Below are 26284 nucleotides of genomic sequence, written 5' to 3'. Positions count from 1 at the left end.
AACCTGTATCACCTCCAGATAATAAACTCACTATAGACCTCAAAACAAAAGACACCAAGAGCATCACCATATCTCCAACCGTGCAGTATCTGCCTTCCCGTTACCATGGTAACAACGGGCATATGTGGTTGTGAGTGTTGTGAGTCAGATGCTAAAGTAAATGTCCCTGAAACTTGTGAAAGATACTTATCCGGGAGCAGAAGAGGCCAAAAAGACAGCCAGGACTGGGCTCCAACATAAAACCTCTGCAGGCAGTGTCAGAGCCACACACACATACACACATGGAGCATGAATATCCACCTCCGCTTGATGACGATCTCTCTCTGTGAACCTTTTCACGGTGCTTCAATTCATTCAGATACAGATCGGAGGATTTCAAATAAATGATACATGTATACACCCTATTCTGTGTCAAAAATACATTTGCATTATGTTGCTACTCAAACATTTTAAAATCTTATGCTAGTACTTCAATAGGTTCTTTATTGGTCTATCACAGGCCATGGTAGAGCCCAAGAATGTGGTCATCCAAATTACTCTCATTCTTCTTTTGATGCTTTCTCCGTAAGCTAACTTTAGAAGAATACATTTACATATTGTAATTCACATGATATTTTTCTCGCTCTGCCACAAGAGGTCAGGGTTGCATGCTTTTCGAGTCCTCGGGTTCACCGCTCCTATTAGCCCTTTAACAGTGGGATGCCTCACATTATGTGTATAGGTGGCGATGAATTCTCGAATCAGCTGATCTCCATTTAAAAAATGGAGAGGATTCTTTCTACGTCTCAATTTATTTATTTTTAAAATTGTGCATATCCCTAAATCGCAAACTACAAATTTGCCTCAGAGTGCAAAAAATGAAAAGCCCTTTGATGAGGATGAAGGGGAAGAAACCTTAGGGAGAACAGGAGAGGAGGATCCTGGGAATAATAAGTGTTAGAAGCAGTAGGTGTCAGCAGGGTCATGGCAAGAGGCAGGATCATGTTGTCTTTGAACCTTTAAGAACTTTATGCTTCAATAATTCACAAATTTCTTTTTGAATGGTCTATACTATTTGAAATACATTACCATTATGGTCTGTCATCGACTAGAGATCCTAATTTTTTTTGTCAAATAAATTGTTTGTTCTTACTGATGGGCAAGGGAGGGAAGGACCTCATTTACAGTCAAAAATGTAAATGCTAAAATATATACGATTATTTGATTTTGTCAAAATTCTTACAAATGTGTCGGTACCATTCTGTAGGGTATGTAGACAGATATTCACAATAAAGACGATTCCAATGTGTTAAATGGGTTCCGTTCAAATACAGGTATAGATTGTAGATTACATTAAACCATGGATGATTTTGTCCTTGCACTGAAGCTTGGTGTAAGGAGGAGGGGTCTCGTCACCAGGTATCCACGTGTCCCCACATCTCGCTGTGTAACTCATAGTAACCTGTAATTACCTTTGATTAGAATAAGAAACCAAGTCCCTGTCGTGATGGCGGGGCCGTGCCACGACCAGGGTCCTGTTTCAAAATATAAACAAAAGAAGTGCTTCCTGTTTTCTCCTCCTTCCTGTCACCAAAACAGGATCGCCTCGTGCTGTAACTTCTCCCGCGCGCCAATCACCGCGTGGCTAGAGAGGACACCACGCCCTCTGTTCTCCGGGCGCAACGTTACTTCACCAGCTGGGACATTTTGTCTTTAACGGAAAACTAGTCCCCACGTTTCGTCACCAACGGCGACAAAGCTCCACGCTGCTGAGCTGGCGTGTAACCTCCCGAACGTACGGACGTCACACTGTATTCGTTTCGAGTTTAAGTAATGAGAGATAAACACGTGCTCCCTTCATGCTTACTTTCAACAAAGAGGAAGTTATGGATATTTGCGACGGGAAGAAAAGGAGACAGGTAAGTGGCGGCGCGAGGGGCTGCAGGCAGAGCGTGGCCGTGAAGATGAAACGGGAGGTGGACAAAGTCCTCCGCTCCCTGACGGTGGAAGACAACAACCGCGCAGAGGCCATGGAAGAGGAGGAGGAGGAGGACGACTGCTTCTCCATTAGCTTCCTACCGAATGACCGCATCGACCCCGCTGCGGCTGTGCCTCCGCGCTACAGCCTGCTGCGGGAGGTCGGCCGAGGAAGCTACGGGGTGGTGTACGAGGCCCTGGCCCGCAAGACTGGAGCCAGGGTTGCGGTGAAGAGGCTCCAGTGCGACGCCCCAGAAAACGTCGAGCTGGCGCTGGCCGAGTTCTGGGCGCTGACGAGTCTGGAGAACCGGCACCAGAATGTGGTCCAGCTGGAGGAGTGCGTCCTGCAGAAGAAAGGCCTGGCGCAGAAGATGAGCCACGGGAACAAGAGGTCCAAACAATACCTGCGCCTGGTGGAGACGTCGCTCAAGGGTATGCATGAAGTCAACTCCTTTTTCCTCAGTGCAACAGCAGCAATACTATGAAATAAAGCACAGCTTAGCGTGGCCCCTACTCCAAATGCATGTCTATTGAATCACACGTGGATATCAAAAACCCTACTGCTGTATCTGTCCTTATGGCTTATTTTCCGGGGGTGACTTTGTTAGTTACACGTAAGGATCTGTCCCTTTGGCCCCTGTCTATAGATGACCTAGAGGAGCCCCAGAGAGACCCCTGTGTTTCTCATAAGTGGACACTGTGTACCACTTGGCAGCGTGCTCGTTCGGTTCCACCCACTCAACGGGGATGTTACAGTGCAATGTGGGATGGTAGGATGAAATGCTGCGGATTCATTTGAAAAAAGCTGCCCCCCCACACCTGAAAACATAAATTTCTAACAATGTTTGCAGGATTAACAACTAAAATGCAGTTGTTGCAAATGTTTTTTATTTTGCTACCTTTTTTATTTTAGTCTGTCTGACCTAGTGTCCAAAGTGTACAGCCAAGTAGTCAACATCCATAAAGAGTGAGAACTCCAGTACCAGTTTACAACTTATTTTAGGTTGCATTTGAAATCCTCAGCGCTGTTAGAAACCTATCCTCAACGTCTCAAAGCTCAGTTGGAAGATAATTAGCTTGACTAATGCTGCAGTTCAGATCTGAAAGAATAGTGTTTCGGCCTTGAAGTGTGTTTTTACACTGGTCATGCTAGTGGCATGGGACGCCATTTTGAGTTAATTACATTCCAAACAAAGGTACTAAATGTCACAATCTGAATGCTTCACAAATCCAGTCCTATCTGTCCACTGTAGGGGAGCGCATCCTCGGCCACCCAGAGGAGCCGTGCTACCTCTGGTTTGTCATGGAGTTCTGCGAGGGTGGGGACCTCAACCAGTACGTCTTGTCCCGCCGGCCCGACCCCGAGACCAACCGTAGCTTCATGCGCCAGCTAACAAGCGCTGTGGCTTTCCTGCACAAGAACAACATCGTTCACCGGGACCTGAAGCCAGACAACATTCTCATCTCACAGAAATCCGGCTCGCCCATCCTTAAAGTGGCCGACTTTGGCCTCAGTAAAGTTTGTGCGGGCCTGAACTCCAAGAACAGTGAGGAACACCCCGCGATGCGGGCGGGCGGCCGAGGCAGCAGCCAGAACAACCACCACAACAACAACAACAACATCATCATCAACATCAACAAGTTTTGGTTGTCGTCGGCATGCGGCTCGGACTTCTACATGGCCCCCGAGGTGTGGGAGGGCCACTACACAGCCAAGGCGGACATCTTTGCCCTGGGCATAATCATCTGGGCGATGGTCGAGCGGATCACTTTCATAGACGCAGAGTCCAAACGCGAGCTGCTGGGCACCTACATACGGCAGGGCACGGAGATTGTACCCGTCGGGGAGGCTCTGTTGGAGAACCCTAAGATGGTTCTCCACATACCTCAGAAGGCCAGGAGCTCCATGTCTGAGGGAGTAAAGAAACTCCTCCAAGACATGCTCGCAGTTAACCCTCAAGACCGACCAGACGCCTTCCGGCTAGAGGTGCGGATGGACCAAGTCACGTGTGTGTGACCATTTCCCCCATCCCCATCTTTTTTTTTTTTTACCCCAACCAGTTTAAGAAGGGACCCCTTTCCTTCCCAGGTGAGCATGACTTCCTTGATCACTAATCAGTCACGAATGTGCTCTTCAAAGCTGCAGTTAATAACCTTAAAAAAATTATTATTATTTAGTCAAACTGTCACTTTATCCACTACAAAAAAACAATACAGATAATTTGTAATAAATGCAAATTTTCCTACCTATTCCACCTGGCCAGAAGAAAAACACCAATCCTGGAGATGTAGTCGTCATTTACTGCCTGTGCGATCAAATTATCAAACTAGGCAACTATGATTGAATTAATCATTTGCGTTGCCTCCATGTTCCCTCAAATATTTTCAGAAGTAAGTTAGTCGTGTCACAGGGGAACACTGAAGTCGGCTGATCTTCCTCTCAACCGGCTGTAAACAGCCACCTGTGGTGTGAAGTAGCTGTTTCCCACATCTTAGACTGTGTTTTAAGAAACGTCCTGTCAATGTCAGACGGACATTTGTACAGGGCTAGTAAAATTTCATCCCCTGTTAACATCTAAGGGAAAACACTGTAGGTGATCATGTCTCTTCTAGTGTCATCAAACATGACACACAAACTCATTATCTGAGATGAGTTCTACTGCGCACAATCCTGACCGCAAAACCTGTTACCGTTGTCTCATCACTTATACGAGGAAACCGGATTAATTTGCGTGACATACAAAACCCAGCTATTGATAGGGTTCACAAGATGAGTGACGTGAGCAGAGCACACAAATGGATGGGGACCTAAAACCAGACCCAGTGCAGTCACTGTGTGAATCACAAACAAAAACTGAGTAGAGCCTCAACGTGACTAAACAACAGTAACTTTTACTTAATCCTGACCTGGCCTCATCGCCTTTCTACATTTTGGGATCAGGTGTCCCTCTTCCTCCCCACGGCGGCAGGAACTAACTTATTTAGTCTGCTGTAGTGGTCGTGTAGGAAAAGTGTCCCCATAGGATCTTTATTGTCTCACTTTGCTATCTAGAGCAGAAACTCCTTGTCCCACATCAATCAGCCGCTGAGTGGATATTCAGTGACCTGAGCGCCTCCGTCTGCTTGTTGATACTTGAACCCACCATTGACCGGGGTCCTAAGTTGCAGCTTGTTTGACAATTAGCTTTGTGCTCCTTCTCTGTTAACCTCTTCCTGTAAGACCCGCCTCCTCGCCCTGTGACTGCTCCCAGCTGCCAGCAGGGTGGACTCTGAGGGTGCTGTTGCGTGCTAATCCACAGCTGCAGTTTGGCTTTGTTCTTTCGTGACCTGATGGGTTGTCGCATGTTGAGTAACATGAGGGTGGGACAGGGAGATTAGAGGCTCTAAATACATAGAGATGAAGGGACAGTTTTGGACAGACGACATGTTACAGGGCATATTACTAAACTTAAGGGTGCCACTGACTGAGAAAGGTCACCTGACCTTTTGCTCTTTATTCAATAGTAAATAGTAAATATTGAACAGTAATTTTAAAATATGGGTTTTCTGTTTAAAAAGTACAAACCCAAGAAGCCAGCCAGAACATCTTCATTCGACAATTGGTTTTATTATGATTTCTAATCAAAAAATTTGATATAATAACTACCTCATTAGCTATTTAACACTAGCTACAAGGATATTACTATGAATCAGAGCATATATACAAAAAATGTATATGAATTATGAATGGGAAATTATTATGAAATGGGATGTTAGCATCACATTGTGTGCTCATCTATTGTGTGGCGTTCCTCTCCGTCTCCCTCAATGGTGGACAATGAGAGCGCTGCTCCTGTTTCAGGACATAAGCCTACTTTATGGTTCTGCGTTTTCAGAGAAACGCAGACACGCACACGCAAGAGCCCCTGGCATGTTTTTTTTTTAACCCCTGTGTGCGCCGACCAATTTTTCTCTACTTGCGTCAAAAGCTATTTCTGGTTTCATTGCATAATAGTGACATTTTTCACGAGCGAATGAATTCGATTGAAGAGCTTTTGATGGAAGAAATACGGAAATATGACCACTTGTACAACCCGTCATTGGTGGACTGTAAGGACACGCAGATGATCGAGGGGTCTACAAAGTTGTGGAGGAAAATATGAGACCAATGTGTCCATGTCCATGAAATAAAAAGCAGCAGTCTGCTTTTTATTTAACCCTATCGTGTTTGGGCCCACAAAAAAGAAATAAACTTCCAAACACTTCCTTCTCTAGGTCGTCTTCGCCAAATAATGTTGCTCCACCTCATGTTCTGCCGCTGAATTGCTTTGCAACGAGTTCATCGACACAATTGCGCAGTTACAGAACCATGCACCAGCCTTCATGGAGGACTTTTGGAACATTTTGTCCTCTCGCTGTCTGCCAGCTACGTGCAGCCTCTGTCTAAACCAGGCCAGGGCACCATAAGCCCCTCGTCCCACACGTGCAGTCCTCACTGTGGAATTCTTTCTCATTGTGCCGGAGGCATGGGGAGGCTTTTTACAAGTCTGGGCATTTTCAGGGTGTTGTCCCTGCACTGCACGCACTGTAATAAACACACTGATCCCTTCAAGCAGATTTAATGAACTTCTCCACTTGCACGCGTCAGCCATCTCATTTGTACTTACCCTAAAGCTAAGCAGAACATTTTAAACGGAAGACAGCAAGAGAAGATGCTGACGAAGCTCCCCTAAAGGAAATGAAGGCTGGGTATGCTGTGTTCTGCGTGGCTCAGTCAGGAGGGAGGCCACCTTGTATAAGATTTTGAGAGCGCATGTTATGAGCGCACTTGGAATCTTATGCAACCTGGTTGTAAAAGTGAGCATTCAGTGGCTGAGGAGTTTGTCAATATTTTCTTTTGGGCCCAAAGAGAGAGAACTGCCAAAACAAGTTCTAACACTGGCGCAAGTGTGAATGCATTTTTTTTTTTTTTTTAATTCTTGTTGGCCCATAAACACTAAAGCCTTCCATCAAACTATACTGTCTAGGAAACAATGTCATCCCACAGTGCTTTGGAACAACATAGATCATCATGTTTTCCGCTCCGCTGTTCCCAATCATGCTGGCTGTGTTCGACCTAATGGGCTTTAAGCTCTATACACTATGTTAATCTCCTTAGTGAGCTCACCATCCTTCAGTCTGAACATCCCAACCAACCACTGGCGCCTATTTCTCTTTTTAAATAATGTATGTAAAGAACCATGTGGTGGTTTCAATTTGTTGCAGACGTTGGCCCTCACTTACTTACGTACTATGGTTTTATGGATTCACTCCGCATCGCTGCTATAAACTAACCCTAACTTCAAGAGGAAACAAACAATCTTTTTAACCAAATATTTATCCTTGTTTGAATTCATTCAGACAATGATGACAGATTTCTTTTAATGGCTTTGACTAACTTCACTAGACAATATGTGGCTGGGTGAACTGGAATCACCACCATGACAACCGTGCTTAGGATGGCAGCAGTGCTCAGGATCGAACTCTGGGCAACCAGAGTTTTCAGAGCTGACTGTATGAGTGCAGTGCACACAAGCTGTCATTGGCTAAATCGTAACAGGACCAAATAACTGCTATTTTAATTATTTGAATGTCGCGTATATAGAACTTTTTAACATAAGCGCAATTTATTTTGACGAAGGTCTGCTCTCCCCAAGTGCCCTTATAGTTATTGAAGGAGAACCTCTATTTGCTGAGAACGCTCTATTTGTGTTGGCATCCAGGGGAACTGGGAGGCACACACCTAAACTTACTGCGTTTTAACGGGAACAGCAGCAGAGTGGAATGTGTTGCTTTGCCACACGGCCCACCCAGGGCTCGTAAAAGGACTAAACAGGCTCGTTCCAACTGGTTATTGTAGAGTAGTGAGTCCTGCACTCGTAAGAAACCAACCCCCACCACTTTCCCAAATATACCGGTTTCTGCTGGTTTTTTAACGATGTAGTCCACTTCGACTTGTGCAACAGATGATGCTGGCTGAGGAGCCAGAGGCCTCAGTCTAGTTTGAAGATGTCCACCTTGATTTCTTTGCTTGCTTATTTGTGTAGCAGTAATAGCTCCCACAGGGAAAAAGCATAAAAATGGTAGGCGGACTTCAGAAAGGGTTCAACCTGAAGACCACACACTGGTCATTACAATCTGCACATGAGACATCCTCTGTCAAAATGAGTTTTGAAAGTTCACACAGGTAGGTTCCCTCACAGCTGCTCTTGTAAAGTCAAAAGCCAGAACTGTTGAGTGCTGAGGAATTGGAACCACAGCAGTGAGTTCACACACCTTAACAGATTTTTAAAGAATAGATTTTTTCAACTCAATGAAAACCGGGTTCAACTTAAAAAAAAATAAATAGAGATTAAATAAGTGACGAGAGGCCTCTGTCAGAAAACGGATCAATAGCACTTGTATTTTAGTCTGTCGGGATACTTTTGGACTTTGGCTTTTCTTTGCTTAGTAGCACCATATTGTGAAGTTTATACTTTACTACGTTTTACTACATTTGCGTAAGCACTTTCTATGTCATCCCAGTTTCACCTTCCTATACATGCACGCTTCCTGCTAAGCTGACCCACTTGTGTTCATACCATGTGCTGTGAGGCTTATGCAACCGATGAGTAGAGCAACAAACCGCTGCTTGCACGAGCTGTGGCACGCCAGCCTGCTGGGCTATTATTAGAGCACAGAGCTGAAGCCGGACACACATCCAACGGCACAGCAGACACTCGGGGCGTCGGCTGGGGAGGCAGGGAGTCTTGGTTGTTGGCCGGTCTGGGTTGTCTTCAGGCATTAAATGTGAGGTAAATACATTGGTTATGATCTGCCACAACCGGTTTTACTAAGGATTCCATTTAACAAACTAGGTGTGTTGGGTTACTAAATGACATGCATATAATGCATGTAGGATCCAATATAAATGATCGATTTTGTGACACAAGACATTGTCTGAATGTTTGGATTTTGTTGTATGGCAGAAGTGTGCTCCTTTCCTACTTTAAAGACTGCATTACTCGCCAAGATGTTATTTACCCACATTACTGAGGATTATTTATCAAAAATGTTATTGAGTGGATATTTTATGAATGCACCGCCAGCCCTACACTAGAGACGTTACAGACAACAATGTTATCAAAACGTTAAGTTCCAGAAATGTTTTGCCCTGTGGCTTCATGCTGACCTGTTCATTATTTGCGTCCCTGCAGATTTGTTTACTGCGTGGATGTGGACTCCGATGGAAAGAAAAGTTGACAAACTGAACTGTGAAGACTCCACAATCATTTGAGCGGGAAGCAATAGATGATGAATGATTCCAAAACTCTGGGATGGGACCTGTATGCAACAAACGGACCACAGCAGTGCGTCCCTGGCACCATGCTGTGCAAAGTGGCTGTGATAGGGAGTGGCATGAGAACCATGTTTATGACATTTATATCTGCAGAGGTTTGTTCCCAACAGCAGTAACAATCTGATCTTCCTTTAACATTTGTAATGTGAAGTACTGGACTGTACCAGCACCTCGAAGTATACGCCCCGCTTTGCCAATGACGGTATGTGAATCACTAAACACCAGACGGCTACTGGTTTGCTCCGCTGCCTTGTACAACCCTGTGCCTTAGCGCCGACTCACACCAAGTGCGATTGGCAACCCGGTTTAAAAAAAAAATGCTGCCGTCGCGTTAAAACTCACACGGTGGGACGGCAAATACACTTTTTTTTTTTTTTTGCTCGCATATTTCTGTCTACAGAAAAGTTGCAATTGAACAATTGGAATATTTAGCCTTTAATGTTGTGTGAGCATGCAATCCGTCATTGGCCGACCTTTCTTCAAAATGCTCACATGAATTCAGATGGTCAGGCTGAGGCTTTAGCTAAAATTAAGAAATGGCCATCGAGGACTGTCTGTCACCTCCACGCTCGTCTTAAATGTGTTCTATAGGAATCGTGACTTTAGAAGAAGCAGGCCTGTATCGACCACACAATCCTCTGACATTAACCAAGCGAGGTCTGGCAGAATTCAGACTAGCATTAATGTTCCTGATGAATCCAAAGAGCACCTGTTTGATAAAATTGCATAAGTCTGTTAATTCAATTCTTAAAGTGAATTCTAAGTGTGACTAGGAAACAATCCTGATCATTTGGATTGGCTGATGGATGTTTTTTTTAACTTTGTACTGACTTTTTTGTTTGTTTATTTTTTTTTAGGTTGAGTGTGGTGTTTTAGAAGTGGAATACAGTGCAAGATATCAAGTCTATGGGTGGTTACAATCATATGGGTGGTTGCAATCATGAAGACATCGTGAGAAATAGGTGTTTGGCGTGATGTGAGTAGTGTTTGACGGGTTGTTCTGGCAGTATTAAGACGCCCTCTGCTGAATCTTGACTGTCTAATGAGACTCTGGGACCGTTTGTATAGTTCCCATCTAGAGGCAATCCCCAAAAAGCAGCTGCATTGTGACTCTCCTTCCTTCCCTTCTTTACTGAGCTGCTTCGAGCTGTCTGCAGTATTGTAGCAGGGAACATGTTTGGTTAGTTGCTGATCCACAGCTGAGATGAAACTTGAAGCAACTGCAATTGTCACGAAAAAATAAAATGCAAAGATTCAAATACACAGAATAATTTCAACCTAAGGGGGGGAAAAAGCAAGCAGGCAGTGGTCACTGCACACAGGAGAAGTTCTCCAATGCCCTTCACTCTGAAACCCAGACCAAAACCTTCTGCCTTCTGTTCAGCGACCTCTGCAATGGTGGTAGTAGTAGATTTACGACAGTTATGACAGTTCACGCCAACATCAAATTATTTGTGCATTTTACCTTGAGGGGCTTATATCAATCAAATCAGGACTGGGTTAGTCAAGCTGATCCAGACTTGTGAGCGGATTCATCCACCACCACAGGTGGTCCCAAGACTTCTCTAGTTCCACAACATTCAGGAGAAGGCAGACATCTCTACAGGTGACTAAATCAGCAACCTGTGGCTGTTTTATCTGCATTACAAAGATGCTCTGCAATAATGTCTGCATTCAACATCTACAACTACATGGGGGGGCAGGGGGAGCCCCTAACAGCTTAAAATGGCCGCTCTCGAAGAAGACAGTCTTTTACTACTTAAGTCAAGGCTTACGAAGACCGTATCCGCGTATTTGGACTAAACCCACACAGCTCAACAATGGAAGAAAAAGCTGTAAGGTCTTCATTCTTCATTCTGAATTTATGAATTATTTTGATCTCAAAACTGGACTACATGACCTTATAGGGATTCAATCTCGCTGCATCCATCTCTGTAACATGAGTTGAAATCGTGGGTGCTGCAGTTGTGTAATGCTAACACACCTGTTGCTTATGATAAAACACAATGTGAAGGTTTCGCTGACAGCTCATAGGGGAATGGTTGTTGGCTCTGAGAGTTTTATGGCCAACCTGCTCTCCGTACAAGTCCTAGCATTAGACCCCACGCAGACACACTATGAACTAACTTAAGATCTTTACAGCTACTTCAAAATGTCCACCTGCGATAAGTCTTTTTTTTTTTTTGCTTTCTTTCTATGAGCCATTTAATTTAGCTCTCTTAGAACTACTCGTGATTTCACTTGAAAGACCCTAAACGCTATGCAAAACATTTCACTGCCTCACCATGAAGTCTCCACATGTTTTCAAGCAATTGTCTAACATCTGGAAGTTTATTTTTTCTTTTGGTTGACATATTTCCATTGTGTACTGAAAGGTATGTTGTGGTAATTAAACTCCTTTTGTGAATGAAGCTGGCAGGAGCCATATGATGTTTTGAGAAGCATTATTCTTTGGCTGTAAATATTTGACAACTTTTCTTGGAATAAAATGATTAACTACACTGTAAATTATTTCCCCGTTAAATAACAGGAATTTACTGGCAGCAGGGTTACCATTATTTTCATGTTATTTTAACGGTTTATTCCTGTTAATGTTTTTTTACAGTGCACACCCGTAATGTTTTTTAACAGGACTTTACTGGCAGCAGGGTTACCATTATTTTCATGTTAAATCACCATTTATTTAGTTTCCTTTAAATATTGCTTTTAAAATGTATTGATTATTATTTTAGCATAGTAATGTGTACCATTGATTGTAATATACATATTTCTAGCTTGAGTTATTATAAGAATAGGCATAATACATCACATAACACTTAAGTGAAAGAAAACGAATAGTTCCATCTTCAAATTAACTTTTTTATTGTAATAGAAACACTGAAAGTTAAATACTTACAAATGTAGGCACATATAGATCGGATCAATCACAGAAAAATACACTACATTGCCCAGAACGCACCTGAACACACCTCCACTGAAAGAGAGAGAGAGAGAGAGAGAGAGACATAAATAATAGAAAGTCTGAAAAGTAAAATTTATTGGCAAATGGCAAAGAGCATGAATGTATGTATCTATCTCACCTTTTTGAAATGAAATCCCACTGGAAGTCCATCAGTCTGCGCAAGAGGCTGGCGATGTGTGAATTTACCGTTCTTTTTTTCCCCTTTGCAGCCTTTGTCCCCTTTTCTGGGTTTATACCCACAAAGCGTCTGAAAAATTATACACGGGTTGGAAATCTAGTAATTCACACAGACTAACACTACAACAAGACAACAAATGTCCATGAACTATCCTCAACATACTATCCTATGCATCTATGAATATTGTAAGTTGCACTAAAACTTTCTAAAGCAAAGTTAATTGCTAAATCCCATCACCAGACCTGCTGAAACCATGCTTGAGCCACAGCTAGGCCAGAACAAATGCAGGTGTTAACAGACAATGTCTTACCTCTGGATGAATTCAAGTGTGCACGCTGCCTCCTCTTGGTACTGTAGGTTGAAGATATAAAAACCGGAGAAAAAAGACGCCAGCCCTGTCACAAAGGTCGACTGGATCCCTTCGCCCACAATCTGGCCCTCAATGCTGAGCATCCAGCGTTGGAAGTGGTTTCCTGTTTCTCCTGAAACAGAAATGTTTTAACTGTCAAATTTCTGTTTTAGTTTTCATTTTGAATACAGAGTTTAGTTTGATACCATTTAATTCACTACATACAACACTAAAACCAACTTACCAAGAAGTATCAGACGAGGCGTTGCAGGTAAAGCTAGTGAACTCTCAAGGTCAGCTGCACTGGCATATCAAGTCCTGAGACATCTTCGGAAAAGTGAGACAGAAGAAGATGGATGACTTGATAGGACAGCTCGACATCATCATCAAGCTGACTTCCTTCATCCTTTCATTTGTCGGTTTAGTCTTGAACAACACAAGACTTATTGATAGATTATAAGACACCATTCAAATGTCCACCTGGTTCTGAGGGATACATGCAGTGAGATCTTCTTGATCAGCAGTGTGATCAGGGATAGTGCCCTGCATCTGCATCTGTAATTAAAAACAAAAACAAATGTAATGTAAAATAGACACACCCAGGGTGGGAAATTAGCACCTGCCACAAGCCAATGGCGGGTGACTTTGCCTCGCATACAAGCCACAGTGGCGGGTGGAGTGGTTTTCAGCGCTCTAGTCTGTGACACATATAGCTAATCTGAAGTACAGACTAGAGGGCTACATTGGGATTGTGTGCCGCCGGGTCCCGCGAGACCCAACGCAAATCTCGCAGGAGCGCCAGCGGGCGGTTTAAAAAAAAACACAGCGGAATCAGAACCATCCCACACCAACCGTCCCGTATTACCCGGAACATCCCGAATTATGGGCAATTTAGATTTGTCCCGACCGGGACAGCTCCAGTCCCGATTTCCAATCACAGCCTGCTAAGTCAATGACGCGCGAATAACTCCCGGTTGTTGTGAAGTTGTGGCGCATCAGACCAGTGCGCGCGGGTGCCGGGTGGCCAGAGCGGAGCATGTGAAGTTGTGCAAGCCCGGCCGCCGACGCTAGCCCCCCCCCCGCCCCCGTTGAGACCGCCCGCTAGCCCCCCGTTGAGACCGCTAGCACTAGCATTATTTATAGATTTAGATCGTATACATGAACGGACATTAAAATAAGCGCATTGTTTTGTAAGATTAATGGACAAACTATCAAAACTTTGCTAGCTTGAATCACCTCGGCTCATTAGCAGCTAGCTAAATTAAACTTCATAGTGCAAGTCCGTGGCGTTTAGTATACCTCAACATCACTGATAAATGTTAACTATGCATGACTTTAAAGAAATTCTAGTTAATCTCACCGGATTGTTGTGGTTTTCCTCGATGTAACCAGAGCGATTCTCCGACATGGAATGGCCGTGTGTCCGTTGCGTTGCAGGTTCAAATGCCTTCTTACTCGCTCTTTGCCAGAATGCAAAAAATACTGTATGAACCTGTTATTTCAGAAAGTGGCGCGAACGTGATCAGAAAGACACACACACACACACATCTACACACACAGATTTGGAGCGCAGTTAGTCAATTAAATGTTAGGTGTCTCGTTTAAAATCGGGAGGTATGATTATGGTAATAAAAGCAAGATGATTCTTTATAACATTTGCAGTACAGAAATCACGTGGTGTTCTGTCTAACCTTCATTCAGTGAATGCATACAATATTTAATTTCTTAGTATGCAACATCGACAATATTGAATTAGTCATTGTTTTGCAACTTACAAAACCATACCAGACCATCTAACTCTGGCCGCCATCTTTGAATGTTCGGTTGTGCTGTTAAATAACAAAAATGAATGTTATTTAGCAATGAGGTGTTAAATAACATACATGAGGCGTTATTTAACATGTATTCCCTAAAAATTTACAGTAAGCTGCAGTTATTACAAATAACAGGTAAATCATGTTGAAATTTGGGTGTAAATTAACGGAAACATTTAACAGTGTAGGTCTGGATTATCTATCTATCGGGGGTGGGGGGAAGTGGTGCGTGTTTATTTGTTTCAATAAGTTTAACCTTTGAAATTTCATAATTAGAGTTTCTCAATTTCTGAACATTGTTTTTAACGTTTCATTCATGATTAGCCCGCGAGCGCCACCTAGAAGGCCGCAAAAACGGTCAATTTGTACTCGTGGGCCGCACAGGGCCGTGGTGGAAATATTTTATATTTGGAGGAAAAATATAGCCGGACGCTGTCTTGCGAAAGCCAATCAGGTTTGAGATGCTCCGCTCGTCATCACCGGCGTCTTGCTGCCACAGCGTGAAGACACTTTATGAAGCTGAGGCTGAACGCCTGTCAGTCAGTTGGTGTCTAACCGAGAGACGCTGCACCGAGCCATCACTAGGTCACCAGACCGGCTGCTGGGCAGCCTGAAGCAGCGCTGGATGCGGCGCCATCCAGACGCACTTCCTGGAGGAGTCGGTGAAATTAAAGCTGTGTGCGGCGACGGATGACGTCATGAACCCGAAGACAACACAGTTTGCGGTGCCGACGTGTGTGTAATTCACACAAGTAAAGAGCAGAAATAGTGGTTATTTATTTACATGGAAGTTTTGTAACTGTCTTTTCAGAGACAAGTAACTGCGATAAGGCACGCGCATAAAGCGGGACGTGAATGAAGTGAAATAACTACAAATAGTCGGGCGAGTGAACGTGGCAAAAATGTGCTTGGCTTTTGGTGTGAACGCAGCAGAACTCCAACGAAGCATTGAAGCAGTCCAAATTACAGGGACATATGGAAACCAAAGATCCAACGCTAGAGGGAAAAATGGGCTACAGATGCACAAGAAGTCCGTCATCTCCCTGACTGGCGACTCTAAATCTGACTTCTGGCAATGACAGAAACCTTTCATCATGATGTGTTATCATGTGAAGAAGATTTGAAGAGGAACTGCTGCTTCTGTGATGCTAAAATATTGACTGAAACATTAATCAAATTGATTCCAAGACTATAAAGCTATGTTTTCATTTATATTAACTATCTGTTCCATGAATAGTTAGTGTTGTTTGTTCAGGCTTACATACAGATAAATACATGTCCTTGTGATGATCTCTGTATCAGGTTTTTGCTTTGTAAACTTTTTTATTATTTTACTTAGTCATTGAATACAAATCCAACCTAGAATGATATCAATAGTTAATCCAAGACAGTGTTAATATTCTAACGGGACCCGGGCCACTTGATACTTAAAAAGTTTGGCCCCGAGGTCAAAAAGGTTAAGAACCCCTGGTTACCCCTTGCAACAGTTGAGATTCAGGTTGTGTACGGTGCAATTCATAAACGCAAAATATCAGCAACCGCTGGAGGGAACTTCTTCAAAATTTGAACCAAATTTCACCCAAATATGAGCTAATTAGCATTGGGTGTGAACTCCCAGAACCCATTTTGGTTTACAACTAAATATAAGAATGAATGTGTTCATTTGCATGAATGTGAACTGAAGTCTTATAAAAAACTGAAGTGCAACTTGAGTAGTTGGCAGAGGGACATAACCAAGAGGCGGTGATTCTATTTCGGGACTTTACATTATCACAAATGTCAAGTGTGCTTTTGAAGAAGCAGTGGGTTACTTTTTCTCTAACTCTGTATCAGAGGATTGCCAAATAACTTTGACTTGGCTAGATGGTTAAAGCTAAATAAGATAACTTCTTCAAAATAAAAGTTTGTCATTTGTTCAAATTGTCTTTACAGTCCAACAGCAATCAAGAAAACTAAGCTAATTAAACATCTTATAGTACTGGGAGTAAATTAAACCTTGATGAATATTCATATTAGCGGTCAGAAAAAACAGATGTATCTAATTTAAAGTATTTCATTTTGGTAACTCATGTTTCGGAGGCTGCCTCCCGATGAACAAACTTAAATAGAAATGGTTTAGTGTTGGTTCAAATTACATTACATATTGTCTCCATTCCACTGTATCCTCCAGTTTTCCTGTTTCTAATGTAGCCATACAGTGGACACAAAACCAAATTTGCATTTGGGCTGATATTTGGTAGTTGACAATGACCGCAGTCTTCAGGTGTGCTAGTCACAAACTGTGACTTTGATTTATGTGGCTGGTGTGCCGTAGCAAAGTGGATATTGATTTGTTTTACATCGTCTATGTCCCGTCACTGTTTATAGGCACAGGCCCCGCGTAAAGTTTTTTTCCCCCAGTTTTGGTTAATCCCTCGGATCCCCAGAGGATTATTCCATGGGGTTTGTTTTATCAGCCCAGAAACCCCAGACAAGCTCCACTCTTTGATCACCACCAAAACTACAAACCTATACAGCGATTAGGGCTTTGATGTTTTATTATTGGTAGAAACCCAATCTTCACTTGACCATAGCAGTACGTTATGCTTTCTTACTACTATATTCTTAACATACCAGTTTAGCAAGGTGGTGAGAGAAGCTAAATGACTGTACTCTGAGAAACTCCAACAACAGTTCTCAGCAAGTGACTGCTTCGGTTTGGAGAGGCTTTTAAACACCTCACAAACTACAACTACTAAGTCGAAATCCCCTCATTCCATGAATGACCTCCGCCTGGCAGACAAGCTGAGCGACCCCCCCCCCACAGCTCCACCAACCTGCTCCAGACCATCCTCCCGCCCCCAGACCCAGTGGCGTATCCAGAACATTTTTACTGGGGTGGCCAAGATGGGACACAAAGCTAGTGTGGGGTGGCCATGGTAGACGGCGCTGTCCCCATTTAAGCAGCAATTTAACAGAACCTATATACAATCCGTTACATATACATAAACAATTGTAACAAAAACCAAACAAATCTTAACTCCAAACAAAGTATATACTATGAAGTAATGTTATGTAAACCTTTAAACTCTAATGAACAATAGAGGATTCTAATAATAGTAACAAAGTGCAATAGAGGTAGCTAGTTCTTGCTTTTGCTCATTCTGCTGCTTCAAAATGCTTCACATAGGGCCAAGACCACAAGACAAGACTTAAAGTCCAATGCAATGCCACCAGACCAAATATAACTAAAGGGTTAAGGTGCTTCTTCATAATGTAACTTGTGAGAATTGTACATAAACAGTTGTAACATAAACCAACCAAACCTTAACAACACAAAAACAAGACCATTTGACAAGTTCTGGGTTCATCCATCTTATCGGATGAATTTGCCTGTTTTGGTGATTGGTAGCAAAAGGTTTAATAAATTTGTCCATGTAAAGTGACTTTGCTCTTCTAGCCTCAATGCTGACAACACCCAGGTTGCTCAGTCTGTCATCTGTCATTGTTGTGCGCAGATGGGTCTTGATGAGTTTAAGAGCTGAGAAGCACAGACGAAAAAGCTCGTGAAAAACATCCTTATGAGGTTCAAGGAACACTGGTAGAACCAGATAAGTTCGGCATTCCACTTTGCTGTTTCCTTTGCAAAAGCCTCCTTGTCTGGTGGAGTTCATGACTGAGATCTTCAGAGTCACTTTCATAAATTTCTCCCAGGCGAAAGACTGCTTCCTCTTGAAGGAAACATCTGTCAGGGAAGCTAGGGCCACAAGGACCTGGAATCAAAAGCAGACTTGACACGAGGTAGTTAGAAGCAATTCTTGTCTTTAATCCAGGCGGAGGTTCGGTACACGGGTAATCAGGCAGAGGAGGCAGATAAATCCAAGTCGGCAGGCAAAGGGTTACGGGTGGACAGAAAAGGTTCAAAACACGGGAAGGCACACTGGAGGATATCGCTGGTAAGCTCATGGGAGACAAGAGACAAACTGGCACAGAGCCATGTGTCGGCAAGGGCTAAATACACAGGGGAATGAGACACAGGTGTAATCAATAAGGGTGGGGCTTTGTAATCACGGGGGCGGCGGCATACAGGTAGGCGGTGTCTGAAATGAGAGAGAAGGGTGATTGACAGAAGATACACAGAAATCACCTTGTGGCCAAAATCCCCAGTCTGGGTGTTACAGTACCCCCCCTCCTAAGGCCGGCACCAGACGGCCCAGGCTCATCAGGGAACTTGAGGTGGAAGTCCCTGACGAGGTTAGGCCCCAAGATGTTGCGAGCTGGCTCCCACGACCTCTCCTCTGGCCCGTATCCCTCCCAATCTACCAGATACTGGAAGCCCCGACCGCGGCGTCGGACTGCCAAGAGCCGCTTGACGGTGTAGGTTGGTCCGCCATCAATGAGTCTGGGGGGTGGTGGGGCTTTGGTGGCAGGGACCAAGTGGCTCTCCTTGGCTGGCTTTAACCGGGCTACATGAAAAGTGGGATGCACTCTCATAGGTCTAGGGAGTTTAAGCCTCATGGCCGCAGGGTTGATCACCTTAGAGATGGGGAAGGGGCCAACGAACCTTGGCGCCAACTTGCGGGACTCCACACGAATGGGCAGGTCGCGCGTAGATAACCACACTCTCTGGCCGACCCGATAGTTAGGGGCTGGGGTCCGTCGTCGATCCGCCATCCTCTTCGACCGTGCAGCGCTCTTGAGGAGGGCCTGGCGGGCTCGGTCCCAGGTGCGGCGGCAACGCCGGACCATGGCCAGCGCCGAGGGCACCCTGGACTTCCTCTCTAGGGCAGGAAACAGGGGTGGCTGATAGCCATAGGCACACTGGAACGGGGAGAGGCCCGAAGACGAAGAAGAGAGTGTGTTGTGCGCATACTCAATCCAGATGAGGTTCTTGCACCAGGAGGTTGGGTCTTTGGAAACCAAACAGCGAAGGCCCGTCTCCAGCTCCTGGTTCAGACGCTCAGTCTTCCCATTGAATTCCGGGTGATAGCCAGAAGATAGACTGACCGTTGCTCCTAAGAGGCTGCAGAACTCTTTCCAAAACTTGGACACGAACTGGGGGCCCCGATCAGACACCACATCTGCAGGGAAACCATGGAGACGAAAAACGTGAGAGAGCACCGCCTCCGCGGTTCCCTTGGCGGAGGGCAGCTTAGGCAGGGGAATGAAATGGACCATCTTAGAGAACCGGTCGACCACCGTGAGGACGGTGGTGTTGCCCTCGGACCGGGGAAGCCCTGTGACGAAATCCAGCGAGATGTTGGACCAGGGGCGATGTGGAACCGGCAGGGGGCGAAGGAGCCCGACCGGGGGGCGTCGAGGGACCTTACAGCTTGCACACACCTGGCAAGCCGACACGTACTCTCCTACCTCCCTCTCCATCGCGGGCCACCAGAACCGCTGTCTTATAACAAACATTGTCCTCCGAACTCCGGGATGGCAGGAGACTCAGTGCGCAGTGGGCCCAATGGATGACCTGCGAGCGGAGAGAAGGGGGAACAAACAGCCTGCTGGGGGGACAACCGTTAGGAACAGAGATGCTTGCGGCAGCCTGTCTCACCTTCTCCTCAATGTCCCAGGTGACGGCGCCGACTAGGCAAGACGAGGGCAGAATGCAGGAGGGTGGGTTGGGTGGGGAGACAGGGTCAAAAAGCCGGGAAAGAGAGTCTGGCTTCGCGTTCTTTGAGCCTGGGCGATAAGACAGGGAAAAGTTAAATCTATTAAAGAAAAGCGCCCACCTGGCTTGACGAGGGTTTAGTCTTTTGGCCGTCCTCAGATACTCCAGGTTTTTATGGTCTGTCCAGACCAGGAATGGGTGTTCAGCACCCTCCAGCCAGTGCCGCCACTCCTCCAGGGCTACCTTGACTGCTAGCAGTTCCCGATCCCCAATGTCGTAGTTCCTCTCAGCAGGAGAAAGGCTCCAGGAGAGGAAGGCGCAAGGATGCAGCTTGTCATCCTTCTCTGATCTTTGGGAAAGTATTGCTCCCACTCCCACGTCTGAGGCGTCAACCTCCACCACAAACTGCTGATTAGGGTTGGGGAGGATAAGTATCGGGCCGAGGTGAATGCCTTCTTGAGGTGTTTGAAGGCAGCGTCGGCGTCAGGGTTCCACTGGAACTTGACCACAGAAGATGTTAGTGCATGCAGCGGGGCAGCTACTGAACTAAAGTTCCTAATGAACCTCCTATAAAAATTGGCGAAACCCAAAAATCGTTGGACCGCCTTGCGATCGCTAGGAGTGGGCCAGCCTGTGACTGCCGCCACCTTCCCTGGCTCCATCTGCACTTTGCCCTCCGACACAATGAACCCCAGGAACGAAACGGTAGATACGTGAAACTCACATTTCTCCGCCTTCACAAATAGCTGATGGTCAAGGAGCCGCTGGAGAACCTGCCTAACATGCATCCGGTGGGTCTCTTCGTCGGGGGAGAAGATCAGAATGTCATCCAGATATACGAACACAGAAATGTTGAGCAGGTCTCGGAGGACGTCATTCGCCAGAGCCTGAAAAACAGCTGGAGCATTAGTTAGTCCGAAAGGCATCACCAGATACTCGTAATGCCCCCTGGGAGTGTTGAAAGCAGTCTTCCATTCGTCTCCCTCCCTAATCCTGACCAAATGATAGGCATTTCTTAAGTCGAGCTTAGTAAAGATCTTGGCCCCTTGTAGCAAATCGAATGCTGACGAAATAAGGGGAAGAGGGTACCTGTTCTTGACTGTGATGTTGTTTAATCCCCTGTAATCGATACAGGGGCGCAGTGTCTTGTCCTTCTTGCTGACAAAAAAAAAACCTGCACCCGCTGGGGATGATGAAGGTCTGATTAAGCCCGCCGCCAACGAGGAAGTTACGTAATCCTTCATAGCCTGTGTCTCAGGTGCAGACAGGGAATAAATTCTCCCTCTAGGAGGAGATGATCCTGGGAGCAGATCAATGGCGCAATCATACTCCCGATGTGGAGGCAGAGTAGTGGCTCGGGCCTTATTAAATACCTCCTTAAGGTCGTGGTAACATGCCGGTACCCTGGAAAGGTCCGGGTAGTCTGAGTCCAATGGCGGCAGCTGTTGCGGCGCAGATAGTGGGGTGGTTTGAGACGGTGTCGTGGAAAAGCATCGCGTCGAACACTCCCTCCTCCATGCAATCACTGTCCCTGAAGACCAGTCCATATGGGGGTTGTGTTGGGACAGCCAGGGAAAGCCCAGAATGAGGGGGTGTTGCGAGGACTGGAACACGTGGAAGCAAATAGTCTCTGTGTGGTGGTCCGGGAAGGTTAACTGCACAGGGGATGTGTGGTGAGTGACTCTACAGAGTAGGCGCCCATCGAGGGCACTAGCTTCCAGGGGCTTCGGGAGAGGATGCCTCTCTAATCCCAGTCTGCGCACCAATCCGCTGTCCATCAGGTTGGCGTCCGAACCTGAATCCACCAGCACTCTCTGACTGAGAAAGGCGGTTTGAGAGGAGATGGAAACTCTGGGAAGAACCCGAGGCGGACTTACGGACAGTGTGGTACGGCTCACCAGTGACGTCCTCCTCACTGGTGAGCCTGATCTTTTAGTGGACAGGAGGCGATGAGGTGGCCCCTCTGGCCACAGTAGATGCATCTACCGTCCCGCAGGCGACGCTGCCGCTCCTCGGGGGTCAACCTGGTCCTCCCGAGTTGCATGGGTTCCTCGGCTGGGTGGTGGAGTGCGGGGCGATCGGGAGAAGTCTGGTGTCGAGCATGTGAGTCAGTAGTGGGATCGCTGTGGAACGAGTTCCAGTTGAGACCTGTGCCATGTCTCCTAGGGGGTGGGGGAGGGGGTGAGCGGGAGGCTGGTGAGTTAAACAGGCGGCTAGGTCTCTCTCTCTTGAACTCACCTAGGCGGCTCTCTAACCTTACAGCAAGGGCGGTTAAGGCCTCAAGACTCTCGGAATCATCCCTCAATGCTAACTCCTCCCTCACTGGGTTGTTAAGTCCTCTGAGAAAAACCCCCTGGAGTGACGCATCGGACCACCCGGACCCTTGCGCTATGGTTCTGAAGTCGATTGCGAACTCTGCCACGCTGCGGGACCCCTGTCTTAGAGAGAGTAGGCGTGAAGCAACGTCTTTGCCTCTAACTGGGTGATCAAAAACTCTACGCATTTCATCTGAGAAGCACTGATATGAAGAGAGTATAGGAGACTGGCTCTCCCATATGCTGGTAGCCCAGGCCAACGCCCTCCCAGTCATGGAGCCCATCATGAAGGCAACCTTAGCTCTATCAGTGACATATCTCGAAGGCTGTTGGTCAAAGATTAATGAGCACTGCATCAAAAAAGACTTGCATGTTCCCAGGTCTCCGGCGTAGCGCTCCGGTGCAGGCACATTTGGCTCCTGGGAGCAAAAGGTGGGTCGGGCAGATTGCAAAGGAGGAGTAGCCGCCTCTGGGGCTGGGGGGGGTGGCTGCGGGGCGGCTTGACGAAGCTGCTGTCCCAGCTGATTCACCTCCGCAGAAAGAGCTCGAAGAGACTCCATCATCTCTCGGAGAAGTTGGTCGTGGTGCCCCACGAGGGCACCCTGTGAGGCGACAGCCTGACGGAGGGAATCTGGGTCCGCTGATTCCATGTTGGCCAGTTTGTACTGTCAGGGAAGCTAGGGCCACAAGGACCTGGAATCAAAAGCAGACTTGACACGAGGTAGTTAGAAGCAATTCTTTTCTTTAATCCAGGCGGAGGTTCGGTACACGGGTAATCAGGCAGAGGAGGCAGATAAATCCAAGTCGGCAGGCAAAGGGTTACGGGTGGACAGAAACGGTTCAAAACACGGGAAGGCACACTGGAGGATATCGCTGGTAAGCTCATGGGAGACAAGAGACAAACTGGCACAGAGCCATGTGTCGGCAAGGGCTAAATACACAGGGGAATGAGACACAGGTGTAATCAATAAGGGTGGGGCTTTGTAATCACGGGGGTGGCGGCATACAGATAGACGGTGTCTGAAATGAGAGAGAAGGGTGATTGACAGAAGATACACAGAAATCACCTTGTGGCCAAAATCCCCAGTCTGGGTGTTACAACATCTGCTTTTGGGGTCCAAAGCTTGTATTCCTCTCATTATTTCACAATTGTCTTTGGAGAAGCGCCTGTCTAACTCTCTAAGTATGGTGTCCACAATGGGGTAGAAGATTGTCCTCCTAAAGGAATCCTTGTCACCATCGTTACATTTGCGCTGACCCAATGTAGAGGTTATGACAGACCCACCAAGTCAGGAATTTGAATGCAATTTGCTCTGCCTCTGCCTATTTAAACGTCTAAAAATATGTGAACTGTGAAGATGAGCTAATTGATACAAACAAACACACTATATTCCAGACACTGTTAACTCTATTGAACACACATCTGCAAACAAACACCCTCAGTCTTCAGTCCAGAAAACAGCGTTTCATATGTCATGGCTGTATCCTAATAATTAAAAAAAATAAAATGCTAACGTTCAACGCTTAACTTGGTTTGCAGGCTGCTAAGCTAGCCAGCTAGTGCAGTGTAGTTTGACTTTTAGCTGCTACTTAGTGCTAGATAAAGTTTTCCTACACATTCAGAGGGAACAACAATATAACTAAACATTAAATTACCATACCTCTCAATCGACAGATTCCGGCGTTTTTATCGTCGCTGTAGTAAACTGTGACGGACCAGCGGCAGATGCAGCTCACCCATGGGTCACCTGACCTGCATGGCCAAACGTCCCCTGAACTGAAATCAGCTCTCACAGCCTCAGTACGACCGTTACTGTGTTAGTTCAAAATGTAAAACTGGCCCTAAATCAGTTGTTCAGCTGTCATCATTGATTGACAGCATTTCTCTTGTTTCTTGTGTTGCCAAACTTAACCAACTTCCTATCAGATCTGGGGTCACGGCCACCCCAGGCCACGGCCATCCCAGGCCACCCCCCAGAATCGCCATTGCCCAGACCATCAGGGGCACACGCCTCTTTATTACCCTCCTCTCCCTCACCCCCCTCACCAGCAACGACTCTCTCTATTCTGGAGAGAGACAATAACAGTCTCTTTAAAAGACAAAACCCTTGTAAAGCGGGCGGCCCGGACTCCGTCTCGTCCCTTACCCTGAAGCATTGTGCTGACCAGCTGTCTCCGGTGTTCACTGTCATCTTCAATACCTCCTTGGAGACATGCCACGCTCCAGCCTGCTTCAAAGCCTCCACCATCATCCCTGTTCCCAAGAAGCCCAGGATCACAGGGCTGAATGACTACAGGCGGGTCGCCCTGACCTCGATAGTCATTAAGTCTTTTGAACGGCTAGTCCTGTCCCCCCTCACCGACCCCTTCTGGACCCCCTGCAGTTCACCTACAGATCCAACAGGTCTGTAGACGATGCTGTCAACATGGCCCTCCACTTCATCCTCCCACGTCTGGACTCCCCAGGAACCTACGCCAGGATCCTGTTTGTGGACTTCAGCTCTGCATTCAACACAATTGTCCCGTCTCTGCTGCAGGACAAACTCTCTCAGCTCAGTGTCGTGGTGCAGCCAGAACAACCTGGAGCGCAACGCTCTGAAGACAGTGGAGATGGTTGTGTATTTCAGGAAGAACGGAGTCCCACCTTCCCCCCTCACCCTGTGTAACTCCCCCGTCACCTCTGTGGATTCCTTCCGTTTACTGGACTCCATCATCACCCAGGTTGAAGAAATTCAACCTGCCAAAGACGATGATGGTGCACTTCTACACAGCCATCATCGAGTCCATCCTCTGCTCCTCCATCACCGTGTGGTACGCTGGAGCCACAGCCAAGGACAAGGGCAGGCTGCAGCGTGTCATCCGCTCTGCAAAGAGGGTGATTGGCTGCAATCTGCCGTCTCTTCAGGACTTGTTTGCTTCCAGGACCTTGAAGCTGGCCAATAAGATTGTAGCCGACCCCTCTCACCCCGGACATAAAGTTAAACATAAACTGTGCCCCTTCCATCTGGCAGGAGGTTGAAGTACTTTTAAACTAACCCATAGCCTTAGATTACTAACCCATAGCATTATATTTTATTATCTTTTACTAACCCATAGCTTTAGATCACTAACCCATAGCATTATATTCTGTTGTATTTTTATCATATTCCTGCATTATGTTCTTGTGTCTTGTTGTCCATTGTCGAACTGTCTGCTGTCATGCACGGCGAAGTCAAATTCCTTGTATGTCTGACATATTATGGTAATAAATGTTTCCTGATTCCTGAAATTATGTTGATTGCTGACAATTTGTCTTGTCCTTGTGCCTTTCCTTGTTCTGGTTCTATAGAAGTCGATAAAAACAAATCCTGACTTATTCCCTCAGTAAACATTGTACACATGAGTTTATTGTCACAACTTTACCTTAGTTTCATATCTTCTTCAAGGCAATTAGATTTATTATACACATTAAACATATACTTTCATTTAGTTCATAACCGTAGTGCACAGGAGGTGTGTCTTGAGTTTTCGACGGAAGATGTAGAGGCTCTCAGCAGTCCTGATGTCATCAGAGAGCTCATTCCACCATCTGGGAGCCAGGATAGCAAAGAGTCACGATCTCGCCGAGTGCTTTTCTCTCAGTGATGGAGGAACAAGCAGCTTGGCAGATGCAGAGCGGAGTGTGCGGGATGTAGGGTTTCACCATGTCATGGATGTAGACTGGACCCGATCCATTCACAGCATGGTACGTGAGTACCAATGACCTGCCAGGAGAGAG

At 46.0% G+C, this 26284-nt stretch overlaps 1 protein-coding gene and 1 long non-coding RNA gene across 4 annotated transcripts; one reads left to right on the top strand and one right to left on the bottom strand.

Annotated features, from left to right (window-relative positions):
• Positions 1–169: 169 nt before the first annotated feature.
• stk35 (serine/threonine kinase 35) lies at positions 170–11524 on the top strand. 2 transcript variants are annotated; one of them, XM_037456937.2, is made up of 4 exons: positions 170–2388; positions 3210–4045; positions 9171–9408; positions 10171–11524. In XM_037456937.2, exons 1-2 carry the CDS (start codon positions 1839–1841, stop codon positions 3971–3973), a joined length of 1314 nt encoding a protein of 437 aa, XP_037312834.2. In that variant the 5' UTR covers positions 170–1838; the 3' UTR covers positions 3974–4045; positions 9171–9408; positions 10171–11524. The 2 variants fall into 2 exon arrangements, with proteins under 2 accessions (XP_037312834.2, XP_037312833.2); XM_037456936.2 differs by having other exon boundaries at positions 9171–11524.
• A 632-nt stretch (positions 11525–12156) lies between these two features.
• LOC119221726 (uncharacterized) lies at positions 12157–14798 on the bottom strand. Of its 2 annotated transcripts, XR_009956649.1 has the most exons (6): positions 14163–14798; positions 13283–13357; positions 13047–13129; positions 12764–12935; positions 12394–12522; positions 12157–12287 (listed from the first exon to the last, which is right to left on the bottom strand). It is a non-coding gene; the product is annotated as an uncharacterized LOC119221726 (long non-coding RNA). The 2 variants fall into 2 exon arrangements; XR_009956648.1 differs by lacking the exon at positions 14163–14798 and having other exon boundaries at positions 13283–13795.
• Positions 14799–26284: the final 11486 nt, after the last annotated feature.

The sequence above is a fragment of the Pungitius pungitius genome, chromosome 1, assembly GCF_949316345.1.
Source record: "Pungitius pungitius chromosome 1, fPunPun2.1, whole genome shotgun sequence".
NCBI classification, from domain to species: Eukaryota; Metazoa; Chordata; class Actinopteri; order Perciformes; family Gasterosteidae; genus Pungitius; species Pungitius pungitius.
Note: the sequence above shows the minus strand (reverse complement) of the source record. Positions and strands in the feature narration are given on the sequence as shown.